Below are 14,795 nucleotides of genomic sequence, written 5' to 3' on the forward strand. Positions count from 1 at the left end.
TCATTTTATATGCTCACTCTTGCTATAGTCTATACCTTGCAAGTCAGCAGGGCTGGAAAAACCCCATGTGGTCAACTTATTTCAAGGGCTCACTTACCAGACATGAAGTAGAGTAATAAGAAACCAAGAGTTGAATGTATCAGGCATCTGGCATCCTATAAGACAATAGCAAAACATTTTTTTTAATGAAGGTACTTTGAAAGCAAAGTGTGAAATAGCATATTTACTCTATTTTAATTGTTAGTAGGAAGTTGGTCATTCATTCATTCATTCATTCACCATTTATTTATTAAGTACTTATGTTCAAAACTCTATACTAAGCATAGGAAAAAATACAAAGATGACAGCTATTGCTAGGCAATGTTCTCTGATGATTTTATACAGCAAAATACCTCTTAAGACCTCAAAATCAACTTAAAAAGTACACAAGAAGATTTATCCTTCTTTTTTTTCCTCTCCTACCAAACAAAGACAGGCATTCTTAAATTTTTTCAGATCAAGGATTCTTTTGGCAATCTGGTGAAATTGATGAAGCCTTCCTTAAAATGTTTTAACTATTTTGTGTTAAAAACAATGATTAATTAATGCCAAGGGGCTCATGGGTTATTCATTCCTCCTTGTACCAGGGCTGAAAAGTGAGCGTTAGATAGGCAGTGACATAAAATTCATTAACCCCATCCCCACACAGTGCCTAATGGGAAAAAGCACTGACCTATTGAGTTTCTTCCCCACACACATAACATCCCAAGCTATCTCTTCTGATGTGCCTTTTGTATCTCTCCCTCTTCCCCCCATAAGGACAATCAGAATCATCTCCCACCTGAGAGTCCCTTCTTTCCACCCAACCCCTTAGGAGTTAACCAGCCACCAGGATAAAAGGCACGAGGCAGGAATATGCCTGGTATTTCTATTTTCCTCTTCCATTATCCTCCCATGGCCGTCCCAAGCTGGTTTTATATGATATTGAATTTGGTGCACAGTGATTTTTCTTATACTTTAAACAGGCCTAATGTGATGGTTCTATTTAATGTGGTGGTGCAATGATATTAGAGGTTTTTAAATGATTAGATGTGCAAACTATACCAAAAAAAAAAAAGTTTTAACAATTTGAAAGAAATGTTAAATTCTGGTATTAAAAAAAATTTTTTTTTCTCCCATCTAACTTCATGGAACTTGGCTTTATGCTGACAAGAAGTGCTTTAAATATAACAATGGATTTAACCAAATGACAAGGAGAGGATTCTTTGCAAAAGAAAAGGTCTAGGGGAAAGAAACAGAACTGAAGGATGTCAGAGAATGAACAACAAAGGAACATGGTATTCAAAACAGCTAGCACTGCCACCCTTAGCCCTATGGCAACCCAGCTAAAAGAATGCTTTTCACCACTCACGGACAAAGGTAGGCAGGGGTTCCAGCTGGTTCCAGATCCCACAAACCAGTTCTGTGCCCAGACTCTCAAATCTTTCAATTTTTTAAGAAGCCAAATCTCAGATCTTCTCAGAACAACCTTTGGCTGAAAAACAATTTTAGGGCTCTCCAATCGCTCCTGGCAGATAACCTCCCCCTCCCTCAGTAAAGGCAGGCGGAGTTTGATCCTTAAACAAGAGGAAGTAGAACACAGAAGCTTAATGTGGTTAAGGTTATGCCTAGCCACACTGTCCTCTAGATCACTAATTCACTAAAGACAGGGACGGTATCTCATGACCCATGAGATCAGAGTAATTAGTCAAATATAAAAATGTACTCTAAGTAATAACAGAGAAGTAGTAGTTTGGGGGAACAGAAAAAAAGTGGTAGCGAAGAAGTCAAGGAAAATCAATTCTCAACAAAATAAACCATCTTGCTTATCATGAGTTACTTTAGGGATGATTACCCTTAAGAGAAAATTGGGAAGGGGAAAAAAGACTCATGACAATGGACATATATACATAATCAATAGGGACCTATGAACCTCAAGAAATTATCTGGGTAAAGATTTTGGAAAAGATGATAGAAGTCAGAAAATTTCAAGCTCTCTGGATTTCCCTCACAAACAGAACAAATTTACACCTCAGGGAGAATACAGATGGTAACAAAGAAGATTTGAAACAGGACGGGGTCCTCCTGGAGCAACCCAAAAAGCCCCTGAAAAAATTCCAAGATGGGATTTAACCAGTGTGATATGCAAACACCTCCAGGCAAACTCCACAGAAACAGTAAGGGGGGAACCCTGGGACAAGGTGAATTCAGCTAAGGCTCAAGCTGAAACCACTACAAGGAGGGTATTGGGGGTTTGAGTCCTGTTAGAGTAAGGAAACTTTGGCTGGTTAGGAATGCCAGACCCAGCTGTGCTGCAGAGATGAAGCCCTAGGAGAGAAGGAACTTGCACACCTGGTAAGGCAGAAGCAGTGGGGAAGGGTCACTGATGGCTGCGGGAACTTGCAGAGGGGTGGAGCTCTTGGTTGGGGTTCCAGCATAGAGGGGAGAGCTAAAGTGAAGAGAGGAGAGCTAAAGTGACCTAGGGACACCATTCCCCAAAACCACAGGTGTTTACACTAATAGTTCACATTAAAAAAACATAAACAGACAAAGAAGAAAGAACCCAATCATAGGAACTTACTATGGAAATAAGGAAGACTGGGATTCATCTTCAGAGGAGGACAGTGAAGTAAAAAAAAAAAAAAAAAAAAAAAATGCCTTTTCTACCCCAAAGCTGATAAATGGCTCTCTGCCCAGAAAGAATTTTTAGAAGAACTCAAAAAAGACTTTAAAAATCAAGTGAAAGAGACTGAGAAAAAACTAAAAAATAAAAACCATCAAAGAAAAACATTATTATGAAAAAAAAAAAAAAAGAAAGTTAACCAACTAGAAAAAAAGATAAAAAAAATCTGGAAAAAGAAAATAATTCTATGGGGCAGCTAGATGGCACACTGGATACAGCATCAGTCCTGAAGTCAAGAGGACCTGTGTTCAAATCTGTTCTCAGAAATACTTAATACTTCCTAGCTGTGTGACCTTGGGCAAGTCACTTAATTCCAATTGCCTCAGCAAAATAATAATAATAATAATTCTTTGAAAATTAGAATTGGGCAAGGGGAAACCAGTGAAGCTATAAGAGGTGAAGAAATAACAAAACAAAATATAAAGAATGGGGAAAAAAAGGGAGGGAGGGAACAGAATGTGAAACATAAGAAAAACAATAGATCTACAGAATACATCAAGAAAATATAAGAATAATTGGACTACCTGAAAGCTGTGACCAAAAAAAGAACTTTGACACAATAAGGCAAGAAACAATTCAAGAAAATTGTCCTGAAGGGGTAGAACACGAAGGGAAAGTAGAAATAGAAAAATCCACTCATCACCACCTCAGTGAGCTGTGAAAAACATTCATTTTTTTTTGTGGAAAACATAAAAATATTGTCACATTTTGAAATCCCCAGATTAAAGAGAAAACTGTGCAAGAAGCAAGAAAAAAATAATTCAAATACACCAAAGCAACAATTAGAATTGTACAAGATTTATCAGTGGCCAAGATAAAAGACCTCAGGATCTGGAATCATATATACTTGAGGCCTATGGCCAAAAAATATTACATCCAGAAAAATTACCTATAATATTGAATGAAAAAAATGAACATTCAACAAACTTGCAGATTTTCAGGTCTTTGTCTCAACTAAACTTGAACTTTACAGAAAATTTAACATATGAGTCAATATCAAAGATTAATTTCAAGGAACTCAATATGGACAAATTGTTGATGTTTTTTACATGGAAATGTATATTATATCTTTAAGACTGACATTTGTAATTGGGTAACTCAAAAGAAAGATTTGAGCAGAGCTGAGTATGATCTGATTCTAAAAAGCAAAACTTTAGGAAAAGATAAAAATAGTAATCATGCTATACGAATGAGGTGCAAAAGAAGAATGATATGGAGAGCAGATGGGGGAAGAGGGCTGGTAGTTCTAGAAACCGTTCATATCAGGAATGAGTTAAAAAAAAAAAGTGTATGTGTGTGTGCATGTGTGTGTGCGTGTGCATGTGTGTGTGCACGCGTGCGTGTGTACCATGAAGGTACCATGAAGGTACTCTCCAAAATCTATAAAGAAATAAGGGGCAAGGATATAGGATAAGGATAAGAAGGATGTGTTGATTTATGGCAGTGAGACAAGGTATACAAATTAAAGGAAAAGGTGGTATAGGATAAAGTGGGTTACAGAAGGATGTTTAGATTAATAGGAGTGTAATAGGGTATATAGATTGGTCGGAATGGGATAAAGAGGAAAGAAAAGGGTCAGGAGGAGAAGATAAGGCTGGGATCCATGACAGGAAGGGAAGTTAAGTAGTAGCAAGGCAAACTAAGGAGCAAAATTAAAGTAAAAGAGTCAATAGGGATAGGACATAAAAGATATATATAAACACTACAATCAGGATCAAGAGTAGAATTTATTGAGGTTTTTGTTATTGTTTGCTTTTTTAGTGAGGCAATTGCAATTAAGTGACTTGCTCAGGTTCACAAAGCTATTAGTGTTAAGTGTCTGAGATTGGATTTGAACTGAGGCCTTCCTAACTTCAGGGCTGGTTCTGTATCCAACTGAACCATCTAGCTGCCCCTGGAATATAATTTATAAAGAGAAAAAAAGTAGAGCTAATAAGTCAAACTTGAAGATTCAATCAAAAGAGAAATCCACATTATGTCAACCATATTAATATTGTTTTAATGTATATTTACATATAAGCAAATACATATGGATAAATGTATATATATTATATATGTATACACACACATATATATATGTCTGAGTATATGTGGTAAGTTTGTATATAGATATATGTACCTAACTGTAATCTGCTTGGGGAAGGTAAAGGGATTCAAAGGAAATGGAAATTTATTATTATATATTTTGAATCCTCACTAAAATTCTACTGAGCACATGACAATGTTTTGGGGTTTTTTTTTTTCCAGTTTTTCTTTTTCTATTTTTTTTTCTTATTTTACATTTCATTCAATTTTTAAACAATTAAAAAAATTATATAAAGTAACTCCCTTTATTCAGACAGTTATAATATACATTATTATTCCCACTTCATAGACGAAACAAGTGAGGTTCAGAGATAATGAGTGACCTGGGAGGCTATCTGCCTGCCAGTGCAATCCTCCTTTCCACTATATCATATTCCTTATAGTAGTACCAGGTAAAATTCTTTCCTCTATTGTCTATGTGCTCCAGAACCTGTTCCAAAAAATAAGCAAAAAATTAAAACAAGTGTTATATTGCCTTAGGCAGCCCGACCAAGTCTGTACAGAATTAGGTTGATACTGGGCAGCTCCCTACCCTAGAGAGAAACTGAGGTTTCTTGGAAACCTTTCAATCTGATAAATGAAATTTGGCTAATTCTAAAGGACAATCTGTTCTGCTCTACATCTACTTCAAACCTTCCCAACATCCCCAAGGACTCCTTCCAAACTTCTTGAAGACAGAATTAGACTTCAAGCTGTATGGCATTCCAGTCAGGAGCTGAAGTTGGATCACAGTTTTCTCTGGGGGCTGCCAGCTCACTGTTCAAGATAGGAAGAGAGTAGAAGAGCTGCAGTTGTACTAGAATACTGCCTTGTCAGAGCACAAATGCTCCAGTTATGGCCATCCTAATGAGAGTGCCATATACAAATGGGGGGAAAAATGTAGTTTCTGTGCCAGATAAGTGAATACTGAGAATTAAAATCCATATGCAAATCTGTAGGTAAATCTGAGTAAGCCCTCATTCTAAATTCCTGGGAAATGAAAGAAAAAAAAAATAAAGAAATAGGATAGGGAAAAGAAAAAAAAAAAGAAACCAATATTAAGAAATAAGCTAGCCATTCTCCAATTGATAAATGGTCAAAGGATATGAACAGATAATTCTCAGATGAAGAAACTGAAACTATTTCTAGCCATATTTTGAAAAGATGCTCCAAGTCATTATTAATCAGAGAAATGCAAATTAAGACAACCCTGAGATACCACTACACACCTGTCAGATTGGCTAGAATGACAGGGAAAGATAATGCGGAATGTTGGAGGGGATGTGGGAAAAGAGGGACATTAATACATTGTTGGTGGAACTGTGAATACATCCAGCCATTCTGGAGAGCAATTTGGAACTATGCTCAAAAAGTTATCAAATTGTGCATACCCTTTGATCCAGCAGTGTTTCTATTGGGCTTATATCCCAAAGAAATACTAAAGAAGGGAAAGGGACCTGTATGTGCCAAAATGTTTGTGGCAGCCCTGTTTGTAGTGGCCAGAAACTGGAAAATGAGTGGATGCCTATCAATTGGAGAAGGGCTGAATAAATTGTGGTATATGAATATTATGGAATATTATTGTTCTATAACAAATGACCAACAGCATGATTTCAGAAAGGCCTGGAGAGACTTACATGAACTGATGCTGAGTGAAATGAGCAGGACCAGGACATCATTATATACTTCAACAACAATACTATATAATTATCGATTCTGATGGACCTGGACCTCTTCAGCAATGAGATGAACCAAATCAGTTCCAAGGGAGCAATAATGAACTGAATCAGCTACACCCAGCAAAAAAACTCTGGGAGATGACTAAGAACCATTACACTGAATTCCCAATCCCTATATTTTTGCCTGCCTGCATTTTTTAGTTATTTTTTTTTTATTTCCTTCACAGGCTAATTGTACAATATTTCAGACCCTGATTCTTTTTGTATAGCAAAATAACGGTTTGGACATGTAAACTTACTTTGTATTTAATTTATACTTTAATATATTTAACATGTACTAGTCATCCTGCCATCTAGGGGAGGGGGTGGGAGGGAAGGAGGGGAAAAATTGGAACAAAAGGATTGGCAATTGTCAATGCTGTAAAATTACCCATGCATATAACTTGTAAATAAAAAGCTAAAAATATATATATATATAATAATAAAGCTATAAAACAAAAAAGAAGATTTTTAAAAATTTATATCAAAACACAATATTACAAAAATGAATGTTGAAAATTATCTTTACATGTGTTTGGAAAATAAAATACTATTGAAAATTAAAAAAAAAAAAAAAGAAGAAATTCTGATTCAATAAATCCCAAACTGAACTCATCATAAAAAAAAAATCAGAACATATATCTAAATAATTATCAGACATATATGCAAATATGTTTAAAAGAATTGCACACATTTAACCTATATCAGATTGCCTGCTGTTTGGGGAAGGTGGATGATAATGGAAGAAAAAATTGCAATACAAGTAGTTGAACAAAAATTAATGCTGAAAACTATCTTTATATGTATTTGGAAAAGTAAAATACTATTTAAAAAATAAACAAATAATTGTCAGAAATGACCCAAAGCATTACCTCTGTCATTGTTTAGTATGGGTGACGGTATAATTAATTTTAGGAGACAAAAACACTTTACTGGGAGTCAAGAAATCTTGAGTTCTAGTGTAAAACTGCTATTCTCATCCTATGTTACCTTAGGAAATTATTTTCTTCCTTCAGAGCTTTGGTTTTTTTCCCCTGTGGTAAGTAACTATGACCTATCACATCCCTTCTAGTTTTAAATTTTTCTAACTGTCCATTTCAAAGTAATCACTTCAAAAGGCCATCTGATTACTATGCCAAGAGGGTGGTCAGTACTCCAAACACTCTTGCACCCTTTCATTAGAACTGCCTTTAGCACTAAGTCACAAATTGTGTATGAAAATTAGCCTCATTACTTCGTAACCCTCATCTTTAAACCCAAATTTTAATTCCCAGCCTCCTCAATCATCTCTTATCCCAAATTCTATTCAGAATAATGTTGGGCTATTTCAAACAATTAAATTCACCTTCGAGAAACACATATTTATTTATTGCCTCTAATGTTCTTCATAAGTATGGGACTCAAGTTCAAAAGACAATGTCAAAAGGGACATCCTGCATACATTTTAAGTAAAGAACAATATCACTGTTATAATAGTATTATTTTATAGACACATCTCACATATGATAGATTAAGTTAGGGTAAAGCTCAAAAACAATTATATAATGAGGACTACAAAGATATGTACTTATGAAATTATGTTATAAAAATTTTCTAAATATGTTATATAATGAGCCATGAGCTCAAATTCTCAAAATATTCAATACTACATTCAATCCAGGGTCCTTTATTGAAGAATAGGAACAATTAGCAACCATCTCAACATCATACCAAATGCACTAAATTTTAGAACTGTATGCCAATATATATGTTTGTTGATGACAATTTAAGGGATGTCACACTGGCAATGTTACTTAAACTGTGAACTGGCAGAAGTTATTTAAAACACATGGATAAGAAAATTTTATCACTGTAGAAACAGTATAGTTTTTAAAAGCAACGGCTACTTCCCCAAGTATAGAAACAATGCTTTCTTCCTTTGAACTGATTCTACATGAGAAAATATTTGGAAATCAAAAAGGAGGAGAAAAAAAGCTTTTTCTTGCAACATAAAAGGGGGGAATAAACTGGGAAAGGGCAAGGAAGAAAGAATGGTTACATACAGATTGCATTAGTTGCATGCTAAATTGGAGAAGCAGCCTAAGAATATTATAGTTGTATTGTAACACAAGGTAAAAAATTAAAAATACATAGTTTTAGTAAACAATTCTATTTATCTGTTGAAGAAAAGTATCCAAAATGCATTCATTTGCTGTTTTAATTAAAAATAACAATGAAAACGGTCACATCTGGATCATGACTGCTGTCATCTAGTATAATAATGTACCAATATCTCCCAAATGGGCAAGATTAACCTGTGAAATTGGCAATTCATGCTCTTTGAGACTGTCACAGGTATTTGCTTCAATTACTTTGAAAAATAAAATAAAGATATCACTGTGTAATCTTCTGATAAAATTATACAATTATTTTTTTCAATCAAAATAAAGCTATAAAACAGAGAATATGTCTCACTTTAAAAGTAAGACTTTCAATTTTCTCAGTTGTGAAAAAGATACTACAGTAACAGTTTGTATAAGAAATGGATAGTGTCTCTTCTTGATTAGTGATTTAAATCAAAGACTAGACATGATTCCCTTTCTTTTTCAGAACTACTACAAATCAGTCACTTACTTAGAAAGAATTCCTCGAAGTCGGTTTTCTCCACACAGCTAGTGTACATGCGCAGAGCAGCAATCTTAATCTTCTAGATAAAGAGAATAAAACCAAACTCAAGACACGACCAGTGGGACATTCTGGTACATTAGGTAGGGATCACAGAATCTCACAATTATTGAGCTGAAAGGGATCTTGAGTAACCATCCAATTAAGTCCCCTGCTAGATGTTTACCTATGTCTTCTTGAGGATCTGGAGGGACACAGACTACAGCCCCTTAGGAAGTCTACTTTAATTATACTCTAAAGTCAAAAACTTTTTCCTCATGACCAATTGACATTTTCCCTGAAAGTTTAATTAAGTTTAATTAATTAATCACTTTATGGGGCAACTAGGTGGCACAGTGGATAGAGCACCAGCCCTGAAGTCAATAGGACCTGAGTTCAAATCTGGCCTCACACACTTAACAGTTCCTAGCTGTGTGACTTTGGGCAAGTCACTTAACCCTAATTGCCTCGGAGAGAAAAAAATTAATCACTTTATTTGAGCTTCCAAAAACAAAGAGAATTACTAGTTGGAATCCTTATTAAAAGCCAACACACACACCCACACACACACCCACACCCTCCCTTTCATTTCTTTACCCCTCACAGACTAAAACAGTTCCATTTCTTCTAATGTCTCTTCTCAAGGACAATAAGTCATTCCTTTAATTCTTTGCCATTTTTCTGAATCTTCTTCAGTTTCTACACATCCTTTTTAAAGTCTGTTAAATAAAAGCAACTTTTGTACTGTAAGGAAATCACTGAAGTCATCAGACTTTTGCAGAGATAGTCGAGTTTTTAACAATAATAGCTTTTTCTATAACTAATAAAGAATGTTCTCTCTTTCTGAACTAATTACTTCTAAGAAACTGAGGATCAAATATGTAGGACATTCTTTCCTGTCACTGAATAAACTGGAGTAGGAGACCTTCGTTAGAATTCCTCTAAAGTGACTTACATGAACTGATGCTAAGTGAAATGAGGAGAACCAGGAGATCATTATATACCTCAACAATGATACTGTATGAGGATGTATTCTGATGGAAATGGATCTGTTCAATAAAGAGAGCTAATTCAGTTTCAATTGATCAAAGATGGGCAGAAGCAGCTATACCCAAAGAAAGAACACTGGGAGATGAATATAAACTGCTTGCATTTTTGTTTTTCTTCCGGATTATTTATACCTTCTGAATTCAATTCTCCCTGTGCAACAAGAAAACTGTTCGGTTCTGCACACGTATATTGTATCCAGGATATACTGTAACCTATTCAACATGTAAAGGATTGCTTGCCATCTGGGGGAGGGGGTGGAGGGAGGAAGGGGAAAAATCGGAACAGAAGTGAATGCAAGGGATAATATTGTAAAAAATTATCCTGGCATGAGTTCTATCAATAAAAAGTTATTAAAAAAAAATTCCTCTAAAGTACTCAAAATCACTGGGTCATATCTACAAAGCTGATGTCAAAGACTGTCAGTACAACATAGTGCTAGGTAAAGAAATATTTACTCATCTCCAAAAGCATTTTCAAAATATTTTATCAAAAAAATCAACCCAACAATAATTGGCTGGTTAAGTAAAGATTCATGGGAAAAGTGAGATTTTCAGTTTATATCAAAAAAAGAATTAGCAAAACCATTTACTTAAAGAGAAATCTAAAAAGTTTTAATAGCTAGATCTTTTCTATTAAGGGAAAAAAATATACAGTTCTATAAATATGCTACTGGTTCCACAGCATTTTAACCACTCAGTTCTGTTCTTCAGGTTAATTTTAGATCTTTCCATTCTTGATCAGTGCTTTGGTGAATCACAGACTCTCGGCTAGAATGAACTTCACAAGTTATCTAAGCCAACCCCTACTTGAAGCATGATTCTCTTCTACAGCCTCTCCAATGTAATAACCTTTTAGGCCTAAGCACTTGGGATACCTATATACCTATATCATAGTATTGGTTCATTTTATAGCCTTGATAAAGAATGATTTGAAAAACAGTATCAGTCCCACTTATATACTCATTCCAGTTCCAGTCAGATTTAAAAACTGAAAAAATAAGTGTTCCTTATATTGAGATATTTGCTACAACATGCTCAAAATGGTCTATTCTTCCAGGACTCAAGCAAAAAAAAAAAAAAAAAAGTCCCTTTTCCACAAAATGCTGAGATGAAGTCAAGAGTCACTAACAACATGATCCTTACATCTGTCTATTTTCATTGTGTCCTCTGGAATTCTTTTCCTCTCATAATTCTTTCTTACCTACTTGCTCTTAGAGAAATGAAGCCTCTCCCAGATGACAATACATCCTTGGCCATTCTCTCCAGGGCTAGTTGCAACTAAACTCACCTTTCCTAACACACTGATCCTAAAATTGGAATACTCTTTGTTCCCCATGCCACTTCCAAAATCTTCTTCCTTTTATTTGTGTCTTCTTTTTATTTGTTTATATAGGCCTCCTTTTATTACTCAGCAACCTCTCTCCTCTTCTGATGATCACTCTACTAAAATTGTTCACCATCATAACTAAATGAAACTCTTAAATACTGGACCTTAGATCATTCTTCCTTCTTTTTTATTTCACTTTATTATTATTTTTTAGGTTATACATGTACATTCATTTTTTACATATTTCCATATGAATTATATTGGGAGAGAAAAACCAGAAAAGAGAAAAATCACAAGAAAAAAAAAAAGGAAGAAAAAAAATCTCTATAGTTTTCTCTCCATAATCTCTACAGTTCTCTCTCTGGATGCAGATGGCATTTTCCATCCAAAGTTTATTGGAAGTGCCTTGGATGACTTGCTGAAAAGAGCCAAGTTTAACACAGTTGATCATTGTACAATCTTGCTATTGCAATGTTTTCCTGGTTCTGCTTGCTTCATTCAGCATCAGTTCATTCAACTCTTTCCAAGCTTTTTAAAACTTAGCCTGCTCATGAATTTTTACAGAACAATAACATTCCATTACTTTCAGCCAATTCCCAATTGATGGGCATCTACTCATTTTCCAATTCTTTGTTACCACAAAAAGAACTTCTACAAACATTTTTTCACATGTGGATCCTTCCCTCCCTTTTATGATTTTTTTGGAATACAGACTCAGTAGGTGTTACTGCTGGATTAAAGGGGATGCACAGTTTTATAGCCCTTTGGGCATAGCTCCAAATCGCTCTCCAGAATGGTTGGATCATTCCACAACTTCATCAACAATGCATTAGTGTCCCAGTTTTCCCACATTTCCTCCACCATTTATCATTATCTTTTCCTATCATCTTAGTCAAACTGATACGTATGAGTTATTTAATTTGCATTTTTCTAATCAACAATGTTATAGATCATTTTTTCAGATGATTATGGATGACTTTAATTTCTTCATCTGAAAACTGTCTATTCATATTCTTTGACCATTTAGAAATGGAGAATTACTTGTATTCTTATAAATTGAACTCAGTTCTCTATAAGCTTTAGAAATGAAATCTTTATCAGAAACACTGGCTGTAAAAAAATTTCCCCAGTTTGCTTCCCCTCTAATCTTGACTGCATTGGTTTTGTTCATGCAAAATCTTTTTAAAAATTTAATATCATCAGGTCAGCTAGGTGGTGCAGTGGATAGAGCACCAGCCCTGAAGTCAGGAGGATCTGAGTTCAAATGTGGTTTCAGACACTTAATACTTCCTAGCTATGTGACCTTGGGCAAGTCACTTAACCCCAATTGCCTCAGCAAAAAAAAAAAAAATTATGTAATCAAATTTTTATCCATTTTGCATTTCATAATGTTTTTTATTTCTTGTGTGGTCATAAATTCCTCCTTTCTCCAAAGTTCTGACACCTAAACTATCCCTTACTCTCCTACACTGATTATATAATCACATTTTATGCCTAAATCATGCACCCATTTCGACCTTATCTTGGTATAGAATTGTGAGATGTTGGGTCTATGGATAGTTTTGGACATAATATTTTCTAATGTTCCTGGCAATTTTTGTCAAATAGTGAGTTCTTATCCCAGAAGATGAATTCTTTGGATTTATCAAACAATAGATTACCAGTCACTGATGATTGCGCCTTCTCTCCCTAACTCATTCTACTGATCCACCACTCTATGTCTTAGCTAGTACCAGATGATTTGATGACTGCTGCTTTATAAGTTTTGGGTCTGGTAGACCTAGGTCACCATTTTTTGCATTTTTTCACTAATGGCCTTCATATTCTTGACCTTTTTCCAGATTAATTCTGTTACTATTTTTCCACTCAATAAAATAATTTCTTGGCATTTTGATTAGTATGACTTTGAATAAGTAGATTAATTTAAGTAAACCTGTCATTTTTATTATGTAAAGCTTGGTCTATCCATGAGCAACTGATATTTTTCCAATTGGTTAGATCTGACCTTATTTCTATGAAAAGTATTTTGTTATTGTGTTCCTATTATTTCCTGTGTTTGTCTTGGCAGACAGACTCCCAAATATTTTATATTGCTCATTTTAAATGGAATTTCTCTCCTACTACTGGGCTTTGTTGGCAACATATAGAAATGGTGATGATTTATATAGTTATTTTATATCTTGCAACTTTGTTAAAGTTGTTAATTGTTTAAAGTATTTTTTTTAGTTGATTCTCTAAATATACCATCCTATGATGTGCAGAATGATAGTTTTATTTCCTCATTGTCTACCATAATTCCTTCAATTTATTTTTTTTCTTATTGCTAAAGCTAAGATTTCTAGTGCAATATTGCATAAAAATGGTGATAATGGGCTTATAGACTTGTTTCACCCCTGATCTTACTGGGAAGGAGTCTACCTTATCTCCATTACATATGCTTGCTGAAGGTTTTTAGATAGATGCTACTTATCATTTTAAGGAAAACTTCATTTATTCCTGTGCTCTATACTGTTTTTTTAATAGGAACAGGTACTATATTTTGTCTATAATCTAATTTTCTGCCTCTATTGAGATTATTATTTGAATTCTATTAGTTTTGTTATTGATATAGTCAATTATGCCAATAGTTTCCATGATAGTGAACCAATCCTGCATTCCTAGTATAAATCTCATTTGGTCATAATATATTATTCTAGTGATAAGTTGTTGTAATCTCTTTGTAAATCTTTTATTTTTTTTATTTTTAAAATTAAATTATTATTATTATTTTTTTGCTGAGGCATCTGGGACTAAGTTGTAATGGGCTGAGGCTTGAGTTGATGCACTGAGGTCCCAAGCACATGAGGCTAAATAGTAATTGGACCATACTCTATTAATAGATAAGCTTGGAGAGAGAATGGCCCCCACCCACTCTTTGTGCAAGTCCTGATGTGTTGTATAGGAAATGACGATTTTGGTGGGTGGAGGCAGGGGAGTGGAAAAGGAAGGGGAGGAGATGGCTCAGTGGGTAGAGCACCAGCCCTGAAGTCAGGAGGACCTGAGTTCAAATCCAGCCTCAGACACTTAACAAACAGAAAAAGTTGTCGAAAGCAGCAAAAGCAAAAAGAAGAAGAGAAACAAACTAAGTGACTTGCCCAGGATCACACAGCTAAGAAGTGTTAAGTGTCTGAATCCAGATTTGAACTCAGGTTCTCCTGACTTCAGGGCTGGTACTCTATCCACTGCACCACCATCCTCTTTGTTAATTTATTTAAAAATTTTTGCCTCAATATTCATTAGACATATTGGTCTAT

General features: G+C 34.8%; 1 protein-coding gene across 1 annotated transcript in view; it reads right to left on the bottom strand.

Moving 5' to 3' along the window:
* The window catches only part of LOC127550356 (ubiquinol-cytochrome-c reductase complex assembly factor 1), a 133,296-nt gene that overhangs the window by 87,744 nt on the left and 30,757 nt on the right, over positions 1–14,795 (bottom strand). Inside the window, exons 5-6 of the mRNA XM_051979190.1 lie at positions 9,097–9,169; positions 98–155 (exon numbers count right to left, since the gene is read on the bottom strand). Coding sequence (XP_051835150.1) covers positions 98–155; positions 9,097–9,169 — 131 coding nt within the window. The remainder of the gene's footprint in view (positions 1–97; positions 156–9,096; positions 9,170–14,795) is intronic.

This window comes from Antechinus flavipes, chromosome 2 (genome assembly GCF_016432865.1).
Source record: "Antechinus flavipes isolate AdamAnt ecotype Samford, QLD, Australia chromosome 2, AdamAnt_v2, whole genome shotgun sequence".
Taxonomy (NCBI): domain Eukaryota; kingdom Metazoa; phylum Chordata; class Mammalia; order Dasyuromorphia; family Dasyuridae; genus Antechinus; species Antechinus flavipes.